This window comes from Cuculus canorus, chromosome 3, assembly GCF_017976375.1.
Source record: "Cuculus canorus isolate bCucCan1 chromosome 3, bCucCan1.pri, whole genome shotgun sequence".
In the NCBI taxonomy this organism is placed as follows: domain Eukaryota; kingdom Metazoa; phylum Chordata; class Aves; order Cuculiformes; family Cuculidae; genus Cuculus; species Cuculus canorus.
This window is the reverse complement of record NC_071403.1, coordinates 54,286,596-54,308,479: the sequence shown is the minus strand read 5'-3', so window position 1 is coordinate 54,308,479 and position 21,884 is coordinate 54,286,596. Positions and strand designations below refer to the sequence as shown.

The 21,884-nt window shown below is 45.9% G+C and overlaps 1 protein-coding gene across 1 annotated transcript in view; it reads right to left on the bottom strand.

The window, feature by feature from the left end:
* The window catches only part of FNDC1 (fibronectin type III domain containing 1), a 72,912-nt gene extending 51,320 nt beyond the window's left edge, over positions 1-21,592 (bottom strand). The window contains exon 1 of the mRNA XM_054063571.1: positions 21,412-21,592. Within this exon, the coding sequence (XP_053919546.1) occupies positions 21,412-21,493 (82 nt within the window). The 5' untranslated portion in view covers positions 21,494-21,592. The remainder of the gene's footprint in view (positions 1-21,411) is intronic.
* Positions 21,593-21,884: the final 292 nt, after the last annotated feature.

Genomic DNA, 21,884 nt, shown 5'->3' with positions numbered 1-21,884 from the left:
GCACAGTGACCCAGCCATAGGCAAGGTAACATCTTGAAAGAGAAGTTGTAGCTGCTTAGACATAATGAACTCATCAGAAAGTGATCAACTGCCTTCATTACGAAAGGCCAAAAATGCCAGTGGCAAATGAAATCCTGTCACGGGCAACTTGATCAAAAATCATCATTGTCTACACTACAAGAGCAAACTGCTGGGATTTTTGCTTATTTTGTTTTGTTGTTGGGGTTTTGCTTTGTCTGGTGGTTGTTGTTGTTGTTATTAAAAAAATTAAGTTCTAATCATCAAATAGGTCTGATTGACTCTGAACCTTGGATTTGAGGCTACTGCTGCTTTATCAAACATAATAGTATGGAAAATGGAATAAAATGTGCCAAACTGATCAGTTCCTTTACCCTCCTCAAAGAGATCTTTGTCTTAAGAAGTCCTTAACGGCTCCCAAGGCACAAGCAATTATCCTTTGAGTTAATAACCTTGTGACACTGCCAATATGCGAGAGCAATCCAACTTCAGAGCTGAGCAACTCAAGTTTAAAAATGCCTGGCAGCTTCCCTCCCAAACCACACCACTAGGGCTAGAAAAGTACCTCAGCCATCTATGCTTCATAGATCTTGGAGCTATTTCTTTGGGATATAACACTCCTGTATGCTACATATATAAATGTCCGAGCCCTACCACTACGAAATTATCAGCTGTATTTGTAGCAAAAAAATGATAGTAAATAAGTGAACAGGAAAAAAAAAACATGCTACATTTTGATTACTCAGCTGGCAACTCTAAATTTAAATTCCATTTATGAGGTAATACCCTTTGTAAAACATCCACACTTAAAACTTATTGTGTTGGGCTCTCCTAAATGCAACTGCTTGAGTGGTGACACTCAAGGTCATAGCACATATGGCAAACACACCCTAGGGCACTTCCACAATTGCCCTTTTTTGGCAACTTGTGAAACCAAGAGAGCCTCTGCCAAGGGGAGCAGAAAGACGGAGGGGCATCAGTCCCGCAGCGGGCACTAGGGATGCCAGAAGGGGAAAGCCCTGCACTCAGGTGGCAGTGTTCATGTACCAAGGGCTGGATCTTGTCCTGCCCTTCACCAGAAAAAAGAGTTTATTGTTTTCAAAAATACTTTGCAACATGATCAGCTATCCCTTCTTCATGCCCGCAACAGGCATTGTTTTCTACATGCTGCTCTACCATCTTCCGTTAGGTAAATTGCTTTATGTGTTTGCTTTAAGGGTTGGGAAATTCCAATATACCATTTTATTTTTTTGCCTGATTTGAAATAGATTACAAGAGCGTATTTGGAAAAAGCAAAGCCAGGTGTCTAAAGCTCTGTAGTCTTTTGTGCAACTCAGGGCGTTAAATCCAGGTGTTATTCACAAACAGGAAAAGAAAAAATGGCATTTTACCATAACTGAGAGACACAATGGAAAGAGAACATCCATCGTACTCATGCAGGAATCCACAGAGGGGCAGCTGCTTTGCTCCTCGCTTTCACTATTAGCTGTCTCCATACAGCTATCTCAAAGTCACATCAGCAGAAAAGTAAAGAAGAAAGATGACAGACAAAATACCACAGGAAGATACTTGTTTTCCACCCAAAAATTAATGCATCGTGTCACTTTGGCAAAGTATTACTGGATATATTTTTTTTTTTATTTTAAGTTGACAGTTTGATCCAAGCTCTGTTGAGAAAATGGGAGGAATTCCATGAGTTTCAATGAGGGCTGGATCAGGGCCGTGCTAAGAAGAGTTCACACTGCAAAGATATTTCCTGCAGTCAGTGAGCCAGCTCAGACAGTGCTGATGTGGCCCTCTGAGCTGAGCTGTGCTGGCTGCTCTGACTCTAGACAGCTCTGGGCTCAATCATTTACTTCAGATCAGCCATTGCACAGAGCATAGCAATAGGTCGAGTGAGGGCTTTGTAGTACTGCAGCAGCGAACAAATGTAAAAGCACAAGTACACAGTCGGAGAAAGTAGGTCGGAAACAGGAGAACGAATCAAGCCTAAGGCATACTGGTTTCATAGATCCCCTAGTATTTTAAAAGACTGTCAACCTCATCCCTGTGTGGGCTGATCAACTTTTTTAATGCCACTAATTTATACACTCAGCATCAGATCTCCTAGAAATAAGCTACTCAGTTTAAGCAGTGGAGATAAGTGACACATAAATCTGTTGTTTCTGGCAGGAATTAAAAAAAAAAAAAAAAAAAAAAGCTCAGCACATTTCCACACACTCCTGCCTGGCGCAAAAAGTGGGGACTGGAACGCCTTAGTTCCTGCAAAGCACAGTGGAAAGTGTGCCATAATTCACTGGCCTCCAGCCAGGAGTTTTGGGCAGAGGACCAGTATCTAACGGTAATGCCTGATTTAAGCAAAGTGATTTATTATACATCTGTAGAGGAGTTACCTGGCATCTGGAGGACGTTCTTTAAATTGACAGCATTAACAGAAGTTTCCAGTATTTCCTTTGAAGAGCCCTCTGAATGCTAAGTACAGTAGGACTAGGGCATTTTCCAAAGCCAACAACATATTTCTATATGTTTAACGCATGTATTATGACTTAAGAACACTCAACAGTGAGTTATTCAAGACTTCACATTCTCCCACTGACAACCATGCACAGGCTTCCTTCTGCATTAGCACTCATTGAAGGAAGCCTGTCAGGCCCCGTCTACCCTCCTCTTTCATGCCCGCTGCCTTTGGACACTTCCCATCTGGGCTTTCCCAGTGACCCCATCACCCACGTGGTAAATAACCCCTGTCAACCCTGAAGGGCCTGTGGGAGCACAGTGCAGCTGTGGCCCTGGTCTATAAAAAGACATGTGGGGTATTGTCCAACACCTGCCTCTCCACCAGATTTGGGGGCTCCTTATGGGAGCAGAGCAGGCAAAAGCAGCTGGCAAAGATGCAGGGATGCCTTGGCTGTGGCTGACCTCACCACTGGCCTGAGCCAGGCGATTAAGAAGCACTTCTACTGTAGGAGTACAAGGACAAAGGGGCCACAACCAGTTTATTTCAAAATACTTTCCATCACAGATCCTTTTCTCACACCCTGACACTGTTCATTGCCTCCATTCATCCCATGCTTGGCAGAGGAATCATGGTCAAAGTCAAAACTAGTCTGCATCCTCCCCTACAATCTTAACTTCTCCATTGTCAAACACATGCACTAAAATTAGATGTTTTCCTAATGGCTCAACATCAGTAAGCCTGGAAGACAAGGCAAAACCTGCAAGCAACATGGCTTTGTGGAATGCCATGGCATCTGTATGAACATCTTCATCCCTGCCTTTCCTGATGGATCCAAAACAATAGATGTATATACTTTTAATAGGATAGTATCTAGCAGGAAAAAAAAATTCCAAATACTATTCCAGATCATGAAAAAGAGCCTGTTAGCTTTTCTATAAATCATAATAACAATTTAACATTTACCCTGAACTGACATTTCACTTAACTAACTGACTACATACACAGGCTTCCATAGGCATCACTGCAGAAACAGCACTGGGCTATTCCCTCCAGTGCAGGCAGAGGACTCGATGCTCCCAGCAATTCTGGGACAGACTTCAGCACCAATGAGGCAGCAAGACTGCAACTTTAACTTGGAGTTCCCTTAATTTCTATTATTTAAGGTTTTCTCACTAACATTTCCCTATGGTGATATATACATTGATATATAAGACAGGTCTATGACTGACAGATGAGGTTTAGAATAGACAACTCACATCGGAAAAATCAAAAAAAGACACCACAAAGCTAAACATGAAAAGGAGAATATTATGCAGAGCAGCATTATTTGATACAAGGACCTGGTTGCTGGTTGTAGTAGCTTGCAGATTAATCAAAATAACAATGCAATGCCATACCAAACAAATCAATATAATTGTGGCCAGATCATTTGGAGATTATTCTATACTACTGCTCAGTGTTAACTCACTGCTGTAAGAATTGTATTCCACAGCCAGTCACTATGTTTTAAGAAAGCTACAGTCCCACTGACAAAAGTCAAGAGGAGAGTTATAAACACAGTAAGAGACCTAGAAGACCTTGGAGATCTAAAATTACCTTGGAGATAGAAGGGAGAAATATCACAGCACCCAGGGACTGAGACACTATGAGCTGTCACTGAAAACGTAATGTCAAAACGGAGCTCCCCTGAGGAGCACTGGCAGAATCTTTGCAAAGGGCACTTCCTATTGAATCCATGTGTTTTCTGCAGAGTCACCATGAGTTTTCTACTCTATACAGCACACCCTATTCCTTAGCTCACCTAGGAAATCCAGTGTATTCACAAAGCTACAAAAATATCTTTCTTTTCAACTCCCTGTGTTTTGATACTATATTATTTACCAACAATAAGTTCCACAGATACTCTACGTGTTGTATAAAATCTTAAATCTTCTCATGGGTTTCAAAAATACAGTTTTCCACTTAAAGAGTTTGTCCTCTCCTTTGTTTTGTACAAGGGTAATTAAATACAAAATAGTTATGCCCTTTATACCTGCTACAGGTCACTCGTAAGGCTCTTCATTTCTTTCCTTGGTATTTTTGGTCAGAATTACTCTTTTGCCTCTAGAAATTCTCTACGTAAAGATTATGGCTTTCCAGGTCTACCAAGGATGGACTGTAATTCAAGTTGTTCATGATAGTCTCAGGATTAACTACTAGCGCATCTCTGAGCTAGAAGAACCAAGCTGTATTCCAAGGGACAAGCACAGAAGGAATCAGATTACTTTTCCATCCTATGCCCTACCGGAACCTGGAACTGACTTATATGTGGTGACAGAGAAGTCACTTCTTTCCATTGATTTATTGAGTTTTAATTGTCTGTCTGTTCTCCATGAAGACTGAGCCCATGGTATCTTGCTCTCAATTATGCTGCTGCTCACCTAATTCTGCTTGTATATTTCTACAGCCAAAAACTTTAAACTACAAGAAGGAATCAGTGATTATCAAGCAGGTACAGGCACTACAAAGAACACCAGCACTAAAATGATGAGGTGTGCATAGTCACTGCAACCACATGTGAGGCCTCTAGAGACAACAGGTATCTGGTTTGCTCACTCCTTAGCAGGACATCCTTCTCTTGTCAGCCACCACAAGGACAGTGCTATCCTCTAAACCTACTGCCTTGTAGGTCTGACTGGTTGGCTTGAACTGTCATTGCAGGAGACGGAAAAGCTTCACTTGCACCAGTTTGGCCATCCTGACCACACCCCTTGCGAAGGGTTTGTCAGCCAAGCCCCCAAGGCAAGAGCAATGGTGTACCAAGCACAGAAACACAAGGATGGATTAAAGCCTGCCTCCAGTCACATGCAGAATGAGAACTACAAAAGGCATTGATAACATCTCACACACAGCCAGTGACAACGGGGTAAAAACATGACAGTCAGCAGAGAAGAACTGAGACTCTGGAAGTTGTGCTTCGCTGTACAACTAACCTAAGCAACAAAAAAATTAATGGAAACAGTTTCTCCAACTGGGCCCAGAGCAGTAACAGCAAAAGCCATCCATTCTGAGCCATACAGCTCCCAGATTCACTATTATAATTTTAAAAAAGGAAAGCCTGTTTTTTCAGTCTTTCCCTTTCCACAGTTTTCTCAAGAGATGTTTTAAAGACCTGTGAAAAGCTCCTTTGCTTTATTTTACATAATTGTGTCACTACAATATGTATTTTTCATTTATGATCATCACTTGGAGATCGACGTTTTTCTCACGAGCACTTAAAAATACCCCTCACCAAATGCATTTGAGTTCTTTGATTCAAGACTTCATCCAAAGCTCTTTTGTACGCTCCCAACTGAAACTTTGGTATCGTCCTCTGTTTCAGGCTTATTTTGAAAGCTACTCCTACTCTCATGGGAGAGAGTGAGGCAGCAAGTTACTGAGGGAGGTAGCAAGCTATCCATCAAGAAGACAAAATACCCACCTCAGTAGTCCAGAATAATTGAGCAGGAGGGTCATGAGCTCTCCTGTCTGCACAGCTCCAGCCCCCAGGTCTCCCTGCTGCCACCCACACAAAGCACACAGCCCAGACTCTAAAACACATGGTTTACATCAAGCCACTGTTTCAGTTCCTGGAGAACTACAGCCCACTATTTGACTCAGCAGTCACTTGTGGAAGAATAAAACATGAAACCCAGTCCAACATCAGGCCTCCTGAACACTTCCAAACATCAGGCAGTGAGATGGCGATGGATATATCATAGACAGTAAAATCAGGTACAGTATGTACATCTGTAACCCTTCTATAATAAAATCTTCAATTGCTAAGAGAAAACTGAGTGACATTTAGTGTGTTGTAAAAACTTTAATTGTTCTCTGCTCCACAATAAAGAAAAAAATGGAAAAATCTGAACATATGGCAGACCTATTCCAGAAGTGTTTTTAAAACTGGATACTTCAAAAGCAGGCTTTTAAACCTGCCACTGGAATTATCCTTTTCTCTAGATACAATTCCTCCACCTGGCTATGTTATAGTAACTCATGTTGGTATTATTCTATATTGTTCTTGCAAGAACTGTTCTTTTTAATTTTGCCTTGAGATTCTCTTCAATGCCTCTTTCAAGGTCTTAATATTATTAGCTTGCATTTAGTTATATTTGAAGTACTTGGAGTTCTTCATCTGGTGGAAACAATTTTATTTTTGGTGTATTTTTCTCTTTGTCATGGCTTAACCACATCAGCCAGAGGTCCTGCCAGAACGACTGACAACTTAAGGGTTGGTATAAATGCACATGGTGAAATCCACCATGGCAGTAGGAAGAAATGACATCATCTGCTAGGATTGTTCTGTTTATCTGTAATTTCTGATCGTTTCATCCTGAAAACATGAAATAAAACAAAGAATTTGCTACAACTGACCTAATGTCAGTGGCTTTCTCATATTCTGTGAAGATGCCACCAAGAAAAAGCTTTCTGTAGAGATTTCCACACAAGGGAACAAATGCAGCGCGTTCTTTAACTTGCAGATATTTAATCTTCAAGTTTAAAAAAGTCTTCTTGGTGCTTCTCTACCCACAGCTGATGCCCACACAGGTATGGCTCCATGGCAAGGGTGACCCAACTCTGAGCCCATGGATGTCCTTCTCTCCATCATGGACACCAGCACAGAGCTTGCATGATGCCTGTCTGCCCAGCCTACACATGGCACCTGGGTCTGGGAGTCTCTGCATTGCAGCCTACCCACAGTTATGCCCACCCCTGTATGGATGGCATGCAGGTGAGCCAGCCTGCTCCTCTGAAGGTGGGCCTCAAATAATGTCCACAAACAAGGTACTAAAAAAGAGAGAGTATTGTTTCTAGGCTGTCATGCATCCCCTCCACCACTGCTCCCCAAGACCCAGCGGCATGAGCAAGCTTTGAAGTGGGTTGGCAGGGTACGCAAGTCAGAGTTAGAGAATGCACTCCCGTGAGCCAACCTCTGTCCTGCTTCCTGCAGGTATGGCCATAGATCTCCGGGGAGGAAAATACACCTACTAAAATTGCACTGCTCATTAGGAGGCTAACTAAACTGAGGCAGTATCTTTATGCTGTGCACCTGGATTACTTCTTATGAACCGAAATCTTCACTCCACTGCTTTGCTTTCATGTTAGTGCAATCTTGTTAAAACCAATGGCACATTACAGAGGCAGTCAAGTGAAGAATAAGGGCCTATATCTTTCAAAGGCTGAAGAAAACATTGAGCATAATTATCCTGACAGGAAATATGGACTAGGTTTACGGAAGTTCACAGCAGCCAGATCAGTTCTCTTATCTGCACCAGCTTTCACTGCAATCTCATCAAACAGTGGTTACCCACACCCATAAAGCACAAAGCTTTATATGCTTAGTTCATATTACTCACTTTACATGCTTAGTTTCATTTAATGAAATACTCCTATTCAAACACCTAATTTCTTCCAAACCTTGTTCAGCTTTAGGCTTCTAGGACATTATACGGCAGATCCTCAAAACAGGGGACAAACACTAACCTTCTCTGTGTTGATTCAGGGTGCTGGGTTGTGGGGGGAGAATGACAACTCTCAGCCACCTGTACATCTCCACACTTCAGAGCCTCTGAGAAAAACATTCATCTTGGGCACTTTTAACACCCAACAAATGGATTACTTCATTCATTTGTGCAAACAGTGACATGTGGTACAACTAGTTAAAAACTTATGGCTTCAAATGTTCTTCAGGTACCTAAATTGGGATTTTCACAAAAAAAAAAAAAAAAAAAAAAAAAAGTGGTGGGTCAATGAGACATTTCTGAAGTAAAGATTAGCTCTGGATCCAAAGCACTGGCAGTTTGGATGGTGTGGCTCTGCTTTTGATTCATTCCTCTATGCATATCACACACTTCACCAGATCACCCTCCCTAAGGGCTCTGTATTACATGGAGGTAGGTTGGTTCACACCTCTCCCTAAAGCCACCTCAATTTATCTCAAAATCCCTGGGTCGAAAACTGGTTGGATGGCCGGGCCCAGAGAGTGGTAGTCAATGGAGTTAACTCCAGCTGGAGGCCAGTTACAAGTGGAGTTCCTCAGGGCTCAGTACTGGGTCCAGCTCTGTTCAATGTCTTTATCAATGACCTGGATGAAGGCATTGAGTGCACCCTCAGCAAGTTTGCAGATGACACTAAGCCGGGAGGAAGTGTCGATCTGCTGGAGAGTAGGGAGGCTCTGCAAAGGGATCTGAACAGGCTGGACTGCTGGGCCGAGACCAATGGCATGAGGTTTAACAAGGCCAAATGCCGGGTCCTGCACTTGGGGCACAACAACCCTATGCAGCGCTACAGACTGGGGGAAGAATGGCTGGAGAGCTGCACAGAAGAGAAGGACCTGGGGGTGCTGGTTGACAGCAGACTGAACATGAGCCAGCAGTGTGCCCAGGTGGCCAGGAAGGCCAATGCATCTTGGCCTGTATCAGAAATGGGGTCACCAGCAGGTCCAGGGAGGTTATTCTCCCTCTGTACTCAGCACTGGTGAGACCGCACCTTGAATACTGTGTTCAGTTCTGGACCCCTCACCACAAGAAGGATGTTGAGGCTCTGGAGCGTGTCCAGAGAAGAGCAACAAAGCTGGTGAGGGGGCTGGAGAACAAGTCTTACAAGGAGCGGCTGAGAGAGCTGGGGTTATTTAGCCTGGAGAAGAGGAGGCTGAGGGGAGACCTTATTACTCTCTACAACTACCTGAAAGGAGGTTGTGGAGAGGAGGGAGCTGGCCTCTTCTCCCAAGTGACAGAGGACAGGACAAGAGGGAATGGCCTGAAGCTCCGTCAGGGGAGGTTCAGGTTGGATATCAGAAAAAAATTCTTCACAGTAAGAGTCATTGGCTACTGGAACAGGCTGCCCAGGGAGGTGGTCGAGTCACCTTCCCTGGAGGTGTTCAAGGAACGGGTGGATGAAGTGCTTAGGGACATGGTTTAGGGAGTGTTAGGAATGGTTGGACTCGATGATCCAATAGGTCCTTTCCAACCTGGTGATTCTGTGTGATTCTGTGATTCTGTGAAATTGCTCCCTTGCCCTATAAAGTAGCACAAATTTTTTAATCTACCAGAGATTCGCATGTTTATGTAAAGCCTTACTATTCCATCTCTAGTTGAAGTGCACGTTCAACTTTCCACTAGAAACTGCCAAGAATGCCTCAGACTCACAAAGTCAGAGAGTTGGAATTCAAGCTTCATCATGCATTGAAGCAAAAAGAAGTTAAAACTCCCCATTTTTATTTCACATCGCAAAGCTTTCATAAATCAGAAAAGCTTGAGAAAGTTTCCCAAAGTACAGATTTGCTAAGAGCAAAGCAGTGGTTCAACATTAGTCTCTGCTCTTTCTTTAGCAGTTCTTGCAGATTAAGTTTCTTCACTGGGACTGGAAAAATTACATCCTAAAATAACACAGTCTTTGCTTCTTCCTCTTCACAGAAAATGTAAACACTCTCAAACATTATTTATCCACCTGTAATATAGAACTGTTCACAATTCATGTCTTGAAATAACACCAGCTCTGATTCTTCTAAATAACTTTATTCCACATTATTTATTGTAGATCTTTCAACAAGTACATATGTAGATTTGTACCCTGGAAAAGGAAGGTGGCAGCACAGACTCCACATCTCCCAAAGTTCAAAACCAATAGACAGTAGATAAAATGCATGCCAAGGAAATGGCCAGAATGGTATTATTGCTATTCTTAGCAGCTCTGCACTAGGTTGGGCTCAGATGAGAAATGGGTAGAGACAGATCTTCATTACTGATGAGCAACCTTCTTATTTAATTTCATTTTCAAAAGGTAAACCTCTGCAGTCATGTTCAAAGCAACGGCTTCATGCAAAGCCCTGGGCTATATTACACATTACCCTATAACTAGTCCTGTCATAACTGAGCAGACATGGCTGAGACAAATGGCAACAGCCACTTGGAATCACCACACCAACTTACACATCATGGTCTGTCAACTACTACCTGGGATGGCTAGCAAAGATTTTACCCAATTAATATCCTTGAAAAGCAGCTGAACATATTGAAATGCAGCCCTCGCATCTCTGGAAGTTTGTAAACGAGAATCCATGTCATCTTCCTTGGTTTAGTCCAGGGATATCTAGAACTGAAAATACGAATATCTACAAAGATGGTTTGGCCTCCAATGCTGAAGTGCAAAACCTGCAGCTTTTTCCCATGCAGCACAGAGCACCTCTGATCAGTGGGATATACAGCAAGAGGGGCATCCAGGGAAGAAATCAACCCTTCATGTCGACAAAGCCTCTGCAAAACCAGGAGAGCAAGTCTGAAGAAGGACCATGGTAGACTTACAGAGTCTTCAACATGCCATAGCTAGCAGCCTGCCAAAGCCATACATTACTAATGTGCAGGGACTCCGATTTTCGTTTATGCGTGTATCCTTGTTTGAACATCCAAAGTGGGAAATTTGGAAAGAGAGGTGGAGTAAAAGGGTGGACTGATACAGTATGCTCTTTGACTGCTGCTAGGTGACCCTCTGACACTGAGCTGGCACCACCGCTGTTCAGAAGTAACGCAGTGAGCTCTGAACATCCCACCACCAACATTGGCCAGTCCCTATAATGAGCTCCTGCTGAAAATCAACCCTTATTTCTATGACAGTAACATCTGCTACCACCACAGGGCTTTGACTCCATCTGCATAGCATGCAAGGAGGTGTTGCTTAACATAGTTATGGGCAGTCTGGATCTGGATTTTCTACAGGGCCAACACTGGCAAAGCAGACCCATAGTGATAGCAAAGACAAAGCCCTCACTTGGATCCCTCAAACCAACACTAGCTGCTACTAGCAAGGCATAGAAATTTGCACTGCTTTACAAGTAACTTAAGCAACTTGCTAGGGTCTTACGGGTTGGCCATCTGCTACAGTTCAGAAGCACAAACATTTTGTTAGAGCAGCAAAGCTTCCTGATACACAGTGATTTCCTTCTATACAGAGGGCCCCCAAATTACTCAAAAGCTCTTGCAGGCATTTCATAGTTTCACTATTTACTTTATCAGTTTCTTACAGGGACTGCTTGGAAGCATAAAAAAAAGTTTTTTTTTTAAAAAAAAAAATGTATTTATATAGCAGAAGCAGCTTAAAATATGTATTTGCAAGAAGACTCTCGCTGCAAAAGCCAGATGGCTCCTTTCTCATTACAAACAGTATTGCAAACCCTGTGGATAATTTTATGGAGGCTCTTATGTTGGGATTCAAAGGGTCTATTTCTGCCACCCTCACTGTAGTTATTAGCAGCTTGTTCTGCAGGGCTCCAGCCTTCAGAAAAAAACTTGCTTCTCCCTAAGGAAAGCAGCAGATAGAATGGTGGGAACATGTTAAAAATAATCCCCTGCTCTTTAAGACACACCTTCTTCTTTGAAATATCCATGCTGACTCATCAGTTACTCTGAAGCTTACCCCATCAGTCCCTGAAGTCCATCCTGACCACTTGCCTCAGCTCTCTCCACCAGGCTTACAACCTTCCCCTCTCCCTACTGGTGCAAAAGGAAAACTCCTTTTATATTTCTCTTGCCCCTGACATATACACAGATAGTTGCTTCCCTCCATTCCCAGTGGGGAGTGTGGAAATCATCCTCTCCCAGATGCGCTCCCACTCCACCACTGTGCCAACGCAGCTGTGCCCACACCAGCCTTCCTGTGTAGCACCGCGTTAGTGCAGTGAGACACAGCTGGCCGGTCGCCACTGCAAAGAAAGACGTACACCAATACAAAGCCATTTCTCTTCTAACCTCACTAAACTGGTGGTCTGAAATCTATTTCCCCCCCTCCAAGGTTTCATATTAATTTCCATTCCCATGTCACATCATCAGCTGCAGGTTTCCAGGCTGACCTGCACAGCATGGTACCAAACAGGAGCAGAACTCCACAGTGTCTCATAACACTCATCATTCCTCCCTGAGACTGATTTAAACAGCTGTTTTTGGAGAAGAAAGTGAGATTGTTTGCAGAGGTGTCTGGCCCTCAGCAATCAGCACTTCCATGGGCATGGCACATCCTGCGGTGGAGAATGAACTGCTTTGAGGGCAGCTGAGGAGCATGTATGGTCTGAGACATCTCGTGGCAATAAACAGGTATTACCTTGCACTCAGCAACTGAAACCAAATAGCTCTGATCCTGACTGGAGAGAGCTTTCGTGAAGACACACACGGTGTCTGCTGAGTGCTCCCAACATCAATTTAAGCGTGCATTCATATTCTCGGAGTACCCATAAAGAGTGAAGAACAGGAACTCAGCACTCTGACGCAGCAATCATCACATTGCAAACAAAAGCAGTATATTAATATGCACATCTAACAAGAAAATTTGGCTTGTTGATATTGCTGTTTAAGATTTAGACTTTCTAGGTTTTCAATACAGTGGCCGTGCTGTCACAGAAGAGCTTATTTTCCTGATTTGTTTCATTTTCTCTTGGGTTTGCTTTTTTGGAGAAGAGAGCAATTTCTTCGGTGTCTGCAAGCACCAGGCACTTCAAAATGTGGATGCCATTCAATACTTTCATGGTAGGCCATCAGGGAGGAAAAAGACATTCAGGTATTTACAGCCACGTAGTCTTGAGCGCAGTTCTTTCCTTCTCCTCTGCATAGATACACCTTTGGATCTGACACTGAAAGGCAGGGCTTCAGCATCACCAAAGCTGCTGCAAGACCCTACGACACAGCAAACACCTAGATCAATAGTAAATTTTTTTTCACTAGCAAAATAAACAAGTTAAGGAATACAGAAGTCAATAAAAAGCAGAAATTAAAAATCACTTTCTAAATAGACCCAAGCAGACTCGGTAGTTTATTGACTGGAATAAATGGAAAGCTGGGATTCTCTACAACTTCAGGCTCCTCAAGCCTCTGCTCAAAGTCTTTTTCACCACAGAAACTTGACCTTATCACTAAGATGAATTTATCCTCAAGCACTGTTCTGTGGAACAGCTGGATTAACATCCCCAGACTGGGGAGGGAGACACCAAGCCACATCAGTTTGCAGGTTCGATCCAGCAAAATTATATGCATGTACATCCTTCAGCTGTGTCCAGTGATTTCAGGGAGTACCATCACACAGCAGATAAGCATTTGTGTAAGCATATCACAAATCACAGTCCAATACACAATAGACAAGAGGGAGTCTACAGCAGGGATGACATCATGACCTGTGTCCTGAGTCATGGAGGGGAACTTGAACCCACGCAACCCTGACTGTCCTCCTCAGGGGACAGTCAGCTTACTACTTTGCAGGGATGCTAAATGCAACGACAGTACAAAACCAACATTGTCTTACTGAAGTTTGGTAAAACCCTGTGGAGATACTACTGAGCATCTCACAAAAGATTTCAGTCATTACTTCTTGTTTGAAAAGTAGAAGAGAACAGTGGCTAAGGTTGGGCAGTTCTCCGACACCACAGCACAGAAAAAGCATTCAACTCATTTTTAAAACAGGGACAATGGAGGTCAGGAAAGATGAGATGCCACTTTAAAAGTTTGTCTCAGACCTATGAACGAGACCAGGTCTTGCGATCCCGAGCTCACCTCTGACACCAAATATGCATATTAAAAATACTTGCAACATGAAATCAGGCTGAAGTCTCAGTCCAGCTGAGTCAGATGGAGCCTTTCCATCACTGCCATTCAGTCTTAAATTGTTTACAATATGTTTACTTGGAGAGACCAGAAACATCAAACCAATATCATATGGAGGAGGAAGCCAACAGGAAGCTCAGCTGACACAGAGGCTGAGGCTGCAAACACATAACCCACGTAACTCCTGCAGAGTGCGGCAAGCCTTCTGCCAATTCCCTGGACCACCATCAGCTTCACACTGCCACAGCCCCTGCGTGCGTGAGCTGTGGGGCCATCTGCAAAGCATCTGATGCTAAAGACCACACAATTATGTCACCAAACACGGCATGGCTTCAAAAGGTGATGAAACGGAAAGGCATTCAGACCTTGCAAAACTGCAATTCAACTGTTCATGCAGAGCCAGATTCTGATGCTGTTAGGTATGTCAGTGGGGCTGCCACGTGAAAGTAGACACTACCCAGCAGGAATAACAGCAACTAAATCCAGCTCTCCATCTATCAGGCCATAGCGTGCATGCTGCAGTGCTCTAGCGCAAAGACCTCAGCAACACAGGCAAAAGCAGATGCTGACTTCCTGAGGCTGAAAATGGGAGGCTTGGCTACTTCTGCTACAGGAGAGCAAGGACCAGAGGGCAAACCACGGGGCTCACTGCTTCCAAGGCTGCCAGCAGAGGAGAGCGTGAGAGGAGCATCCAAGGGCTCTGTGGGGGCTGGTCAGGTGGGTAGCAGAACTTGGGTTGGGCGCTGTGAGCTGCCAGCCACGCAGCATGGTCTGCCCATCACAACTGCTGCTTTCTGTTGCAGGAATTTTAAGGTAAACTCAGTAGTTGTTGCCTGTTACCAACTAAACCCCTTCTCACCATGTATACCCTTCCAACGATGCCACTCTGAGAGAAGGGATAAAGCACTTCATTACGAAGTGCCACAACCAATTATGTTGACTATTCAATGTTTCTTATTTTTATCTTCTTTTTAGAGACAAGAAAAAACTAACATTCCAGCTCCAGCCGTTCTGCACTTTTTCCCCAAAAAATGTTTCAGCCAAAATACTGCAGCCAATTATACGGTAAATATTACAACAAATAACTATTTGAAGAGTTGCCTCATTTTACAGCAGATGTATATATTAAGAACAACTGACTCCTCCAGTGGAAAAATAATCCATTTAATGCCAGAAGAATACAGCAGTCGGAAAGATTTGCTGGAACCAGGACCATTGCGAGATGCCCAAGAGGACTTCAAGACTGAGTAATAGTGAAATAGTTGTGCTGGAACAATGAAATACGAACAAACTTCACAGTCCTCAAAGGGTAATTTGCTCTTTTTAATGATGAGCTGTTTCAATGATCGAGTTACTCACTGAAAAGGAGTGATTGAAAGCACACACTTCTCCAGACAGCCCTCTAATACATACATAGTTAAATTTGGATATACCTTTTGGGTTTTCTTCCAGGGTGAGAAGCTTGGACTGCCTTCCTTCCAACAGGATTTCAGCATTCCATCTGATACAACTAACAATATTCCCTTTGTTTACGAAAAGTTCTCTGTTTAGAGCACATAATATCTACATGACTTGAATCTTTCTTCCACCTTGCCTTGTTTCTCCACTTCTTGGTGCTATTTGCTTTAAACATAGACCAACTCTGCCAAATGCAACCACCTACACCAAAACAGAGCCACACACAGAGACCAATTTCAGAGGCACTGAAGCATAGTCAGCTTTTACTGCAGCATGGGGCTGTGGCGCTGTCAGGTTACGCACCCCAACCTGGCGTATAAGAAGAAATCTCATGTCCCACAGCACAGGTTTAATCTATGAAGAGTTAACAGCAGGCCAGGGGTTACAAGTTCAATGAGAGCAAGGTACAGTGACTGCTGCCCAGGACACATAGCATACACAGATTTTAATCATCTCCAAAATGCTATGAACTGTACAACACACAAGGAAGCCTGAACATACATTTACAGAAACTCTGACAGGCAAAGGAGAAGAGAAGCTCTTACATTACATCCCAGAGAGCAGTCCCAGGAACCAAGGAGGACGAAATGGCATCTGCAGAGCTACATGTATGAGAAACCCAGGAGACGTGTGCCTTAGGAGGGCAGGCCACAGGACAAGGTCTGTCTGTAGGGAGGTGGGTATCAGGATCTCCTCCAGGACAAAGGAGGAGGAGGAACCTCAGCAGCCTGCTCAGGTGCTTCTGGGACCAAAGGCACATGGGCTATCAGCACAACCTCCCCTGTCCCGAGGCATGACAAGACCACACAACGATGGAGCTACTGTATAGTTGTTTGATGTTGTTCTTGTTAACTCTGACACCGGTATAGCAGTTAAGCACTCAGCCCTGTGGTCCACCATAGAAAAAACTCCTTTTCACTACAAGCTTGTCTAAAGTTTAAAGAGGAACCAGGGAAACCTGACACTTTCCAGGTGCTTGTACAGCCCCAAAGGAAATTAATCTAACTAAGGAGATGCTGCAGGCAAATGCTGCTGGTGCCTGCAAGTAAGAAAAAAATGCAAGAGCTGTGATAAGAGTGTCAGGAGTCCATCTAATCAGGTACAGAGACACACAAAGTCCCCTGGTCTAATTGCTGGTCTGTGTGCCCCTTTGGTAAGAGGCAGGCAGTGGAGATGCAGATTAAAACATACCATCCCTCTAAATTCCTAAATATCCAGGGTGTGGAGGAAACCTTAGAAATGTATGTTCCAGAGATTCACAGAACAGACAGCAAAGCAAAAACCCTCAGTACTTCTTGTTTCTTAAATTTTGTGCTTTTTAAGCCACTGTCTTGATCTTGGCTGTGCTTATTTTGGCACCACAGTTTGTGAACATTCAACACAGACCGTAGGTTTGGCAGCCAACAGCACAGCAGAACCAGCGGTAGTATAGCAAACACATATAAGAAAATGTAAATGTGATTTCAAAGGCTTTATACGGGGTCACGCAGAGTGAAAGATCTTCCAGATGACCTTCCATTTCTTCAAAAGATCCATTATTCCTATACTGCCCTGAAAATGTAAGCCATACCAGTCCTCAGAGGCTATGGTGTCAGTGCGAACATAGCCAAAATGCAAGTTCTCAGCTTGGGCTCCTCATGAGCCAGAAAGAAAGGATCTCCCCAGCTTCAAGATCTTCAAGATCCTTCTGGATTTCACTGCTCTGAAATCGCTCTCTGCTGTGCTGGGCAGGGGCACAGGCTGGAGAGGTGAAGTGACCTCTCATCTTACGGAATTACAAACACTACCATAGTTCCAAGCAAATAAAATTTCAGTTGCACTGAAATAAAAACAATCCTGTAGTGTAACACACCAGTGAAATCATTGCTTCTTGGCAGGGCTGTAAAACAGAAGAGGCAAGTGGTGATTTGAAGGGGAGGAGAAAAGCTCAACAGGCAACAGCAGGATCTGCCTGAGGGATCCTGCACTGTCTGCAGGGCTGGAACTGCCCTCTCAAGGGCACAGTATGCCTGTAGCTTCAGGGAGAAAACAGCAGTGTGGAGCTTCCCAAGAGGAAGGCACATCAATGTCTACACCACTCCCTCTGCAGAAGCGACCACTTCACCTGCTGAGTGCGTTAGCGGTCTACAGGAGCTAAACATCCATGCTCCCTCCTCCCCCTTAGCAGAAATCAGACACGCAACAAGCAATAACTGGGAGATGAGGGAGTGGGAAGGTGCTGGTTTTGCTGCAGGTGTTTGAATATTTGGGATCACAATCAGGCTCCAAATACAGGCTCACTCTGGAGTTTTTGATCAGGAAAAGGTTCCAGTCCTGGTTACACCTGAACTAGAGCAGTGTAAATTTAAGAGATCCGATGCCTGATGCCAGTACATCCTCATGCTACCCCTGCCACACATCTGAGTGCTTCCCTAGTAATGGACACAGCTCTCAGCTGGAGAAACCATTAGTCCTAGAAGAGCACCAGAAATTGAGCCTGGTGAAATTTCTGCTTTGCTTTATTAATCTGAAGATAATGGATCACCTGTAAATGGCTACAGAAAACTTGGAGCAGGCGTGAAGTCCAGTCTCAGCTATCTTGAGACTCAGAAGCCAGATTTAGCAATTCAGTGTCGTGCATGAGGAATGTCACTTAAGCACTGAATGTGTCTGAAGAGGGAAGTATATTTTTGGGGCATAAGAATGCTCACTCAAGGCCCTGTACCATTCAAACAAGATCCTATTCCCTCTGCAAACAGACAGAAAGCATGCCATGTCTTAGTTTTGCTCCATGATCTACTCAGCCTCCCTCTATTTTCCTTCTGTACAGCTCAGCTTCTAAATGCATCTTCTTAACCATGAGGTCAGCCAACCTCGATCCATGTGCTGCCTGAAGAACTGGAATCATAGACTAGGGCGGTACAAGGACTTTCATACCTCTGACACACCCAGAGGCTGGTACAGAGCTATAGAGTTAAGATCATTAAAGCATTGTCCTAAATAACTAAGAGTATACATTCCTTAGAGCTAAATGAAGTAGAAAATTCCCTTGGAGATTCTTCTGTTTTCTCTATTTATGTCACACAATCTAGACCAGGATGGAAAATGAGAGTGACTGCTGCTGTTTGCAAAGCTTCTGCTCGGAGCTCAGCCTCTTCTTCACATTCCTCCTGACTCTCTCCCTCTGGCCACAGGTATGCTCGAATATTGTTTGTATAAAAGCAGCTGAGGACGGTTGCTACAGGAGGGCTGCTTTGCGCTGTCAGTACGTGCTGTTCATCCTTCCACACACGGGATCTGGCAGCAAGCAACAAAAATCTCTCTTGGCGAAACAGGAATAGGATCTGCCCCTAGACTGAGTCCAGAACAACACTCATCTCTTACGTTTTCTCGGTCTCAGAGATGGCACATAGAAATCCCAGGCACAGGCACCACACTGGCTTTCCTTTTTGATAAACAGAAGCAAAGTCAATGACAGCACTAGCCCAGTGCCAGACCTTCACTGGGGAAAAAACTTTTCTTTCTTTCACAGACAAAATGCGAAGGGCTCTTTCATTTCGCTTGTTGGAGTCCCTCTGCTGGCTCTGCTGAGCCAAGGCAGCCTCCCCATCTCCCAGACAGGGTACTTGGGCAAACTCCAAAGTGCAGAGTGAGTTTGGGACAGGTTATCTGGACAAAGCACGTGCTGGAAAAGTGAGGAAAGGAGAACACGTAGGGACCATTTCAAACAAGGCTAGCAGATGAGGAAGCAGGGCTGAGAGCAGAAAAGGCACTCAGCAACAGTTTTTAAACCCATGAGAAAAGACTTGAGCACCTGCTAACCCTCCTAAGTGCACTTCTTTGGGGCACAGCCTGAGTTTAGTGGCTTATAAAACACTCTCTAGATTGGAGAAGGAAAGTGGTGACCACTCAGCATGGCCAGCACACCACTAGGGACAAGGAGCACATCTGCAGCCCACACCCAAGTCCTTCCAGGGCTTAACAGCACAGTGTTCCCCCTCAAGCAGGTTTTGGTGCACTCCAGAGGTCCGTAGCAGGGAAGCACACAGTCTATGCAGTACTATGCCAAGACGTTTGGGTTTGTCCAGAGATTGGCTTGGTTTTACAGTACATTGGTGTGGAACTGTGAATGAAGAAAGACTGTACTGAAAATTTTGGATGTAACATCCATAAAGTTTCAGACTCCCCTGAATCACTTCAGACATCACACAGTCAGAGAAGCAACAGCCCGTCTGTGCTCTACAGCTAACAATATTTCTCAGAGGCTATCAACACTTCGCATGGAGGTTGCCCACGTTATCAGCACATGAACTCCCTTGCTCCCTTCCCTCTTCCACTTGACAGCAAGCAGCCCCAGGGACAGTAGACCCAATTCCCCCTCTATTTCCCACAGCCAGAGCACAAATCCCGTTTGAGGACCGGTCCCAGGTGTAACCTGGATGGGCACAGAGTGGAAAGAGAGACAGCAGTGGATACATTAGCACCTGCTAGCAAAACTGCTCTGCAATCAGCCTCCTCCAAATGCACTCTGCCACTTACTCTGCGACTGTGCACGCTGCCCACCAGGAGTGAGCTGCACAGGGTCCCCAAAGCAGGCTCAAAAATCTTTTCCTTATTCCAGATCAAGTAGATCTTTTCGGTTTATTTAGCCACACACTAAAACGCACCAGGAGCCACATGTAACATCAGGTCCTGTCCAGCCCTGAGCTGCCGGATGTGTAAGATGCCACGGTCCCTGGCTGGCTCCTCTGCAGCTGCACCATCGGGCTGGGGATGGGGCAGTCACTGTGCCCAGAGCCAGGGAGCAGGTATCCCAATACTGCCCCGGTCACTGTGACCCCAGCAGCCAAAATCTGGTGCTGAAATGCCTCCCTGTGTCCCTCTATGCCTGTCCTGGCTCAAAGATCTTGTGGGTGCAAGCTGAGACACATCCAGGACTGGGCATTGCCGCGGTGCAGACCATGCCATGCGGGCTGCAGTTAATGTACACCGCTTCCATGCAGGATAGGATGGGAAGATCTGCCACCCCGCACCACGATCCCACTTCCCGAGCTAAGATTCCCGGGAATCCTGACAGCAGCTCCAGCCTCGACCAGGCTGATCAGGGCTCCGATCCGCACGGCTCCGACGGCGGGAATGGAGAAAAGAGGGATCTCGCCTAACTTTCCAAAGAGATGCTCAGCGCGGGGGGTGCCCGGTGCCAGCCCCGCAACCCCAGACGGGACGGAGGGATCGGCAGCCCGTGCCAGAGGGAAAAACGCACACCCTGCTAAAGGCAAAAGGGGAGCAGCCCTCCCTCAGTTGCACTCAGTTCCCGCTTGCCGGGAGCGTCCTTGCGGGCTGCAGCCCCGGAGCTGCCCCGGGAGCGACCGAGCTGTACTGGGATGAGAAGGGAAGGCTCCGGGGAGAGCTTACAGCAACCTTCCAGCACCCGGAGGGGCTACAAGAAAGCGGGGGAGGGACTGTTCACAAATGCTTGTAGTGATAGGACTAGGGGGAGTGGGTATAAACTGGAGAGGGGCAGATTTAGGCATAGACATAAGAAGGAATTTCTTCACTGTGAGGGTGGTGAGGCACTGGCACAGGTTGCCCAGCTGTGGCTGCCCCATCCCTGGAGGTGTTCAAGGCCAGGACACCCTGGTCTGGTGGGACGTGTCCCTGCCCACAGCAGAAGGGTTGGAACTGGATGACCGTTAAGGACCCTTCCAACCCAAACCGTTCTATGACTCCGTGCCCCCGTACCGCCCCGGCTCTGCAGACACACCCGCACCCCGGCTCGGGTCTCCCCGAGGTGCCTCTGCCCCGGCACGGCTGTGCCCCGCGGTGCCCGCAGCGCCCATCACCCCGCGTCCCGCCGCGCACGGATCCACGCGGGCTCCCGGGGCGGCTGCCTACCTGTGTGGGCGGCGGGCAGCAGGGCGGCGAGCAGCAGCAGCAGGGCTGCCCATGGCCGCGGCGGGGCCAGGTGCCCCGCCATGGGGCTGGGGGCGCTGGGAGCGGCGGGGCGCGGAGCTCAGCCCGCCGTACGGATCCGCGGGGCTGCCCCGCTGCGCGCCCCGCCGTCTCCTCCTCCCGGGCTGCCGGGACACTGCAGCGGGGCCGCCCCGCGGAGGCGGTCGCCGGCCCTCCGCCCCCCCGCGGGTCCCGCAGCATCCTCTGCCCGCCCCGCCACGGGTCTCAGCATCCTCTGAATCCCAGTCATGAGTCTCAGCATCTTCTGAATCCCGGCCGTGAGTTCAGCAGCATCCTCTGAATCCCAGCCCTGGGTCCAGCAGCATCCTCTGCCCGCCCCAGCCGTGGGTCCCGCGGCATCCTCTGCCTGCCCCGCCATGGGTCTCAGCATCCTCTGAATCCCGGCCGTGGGTCCC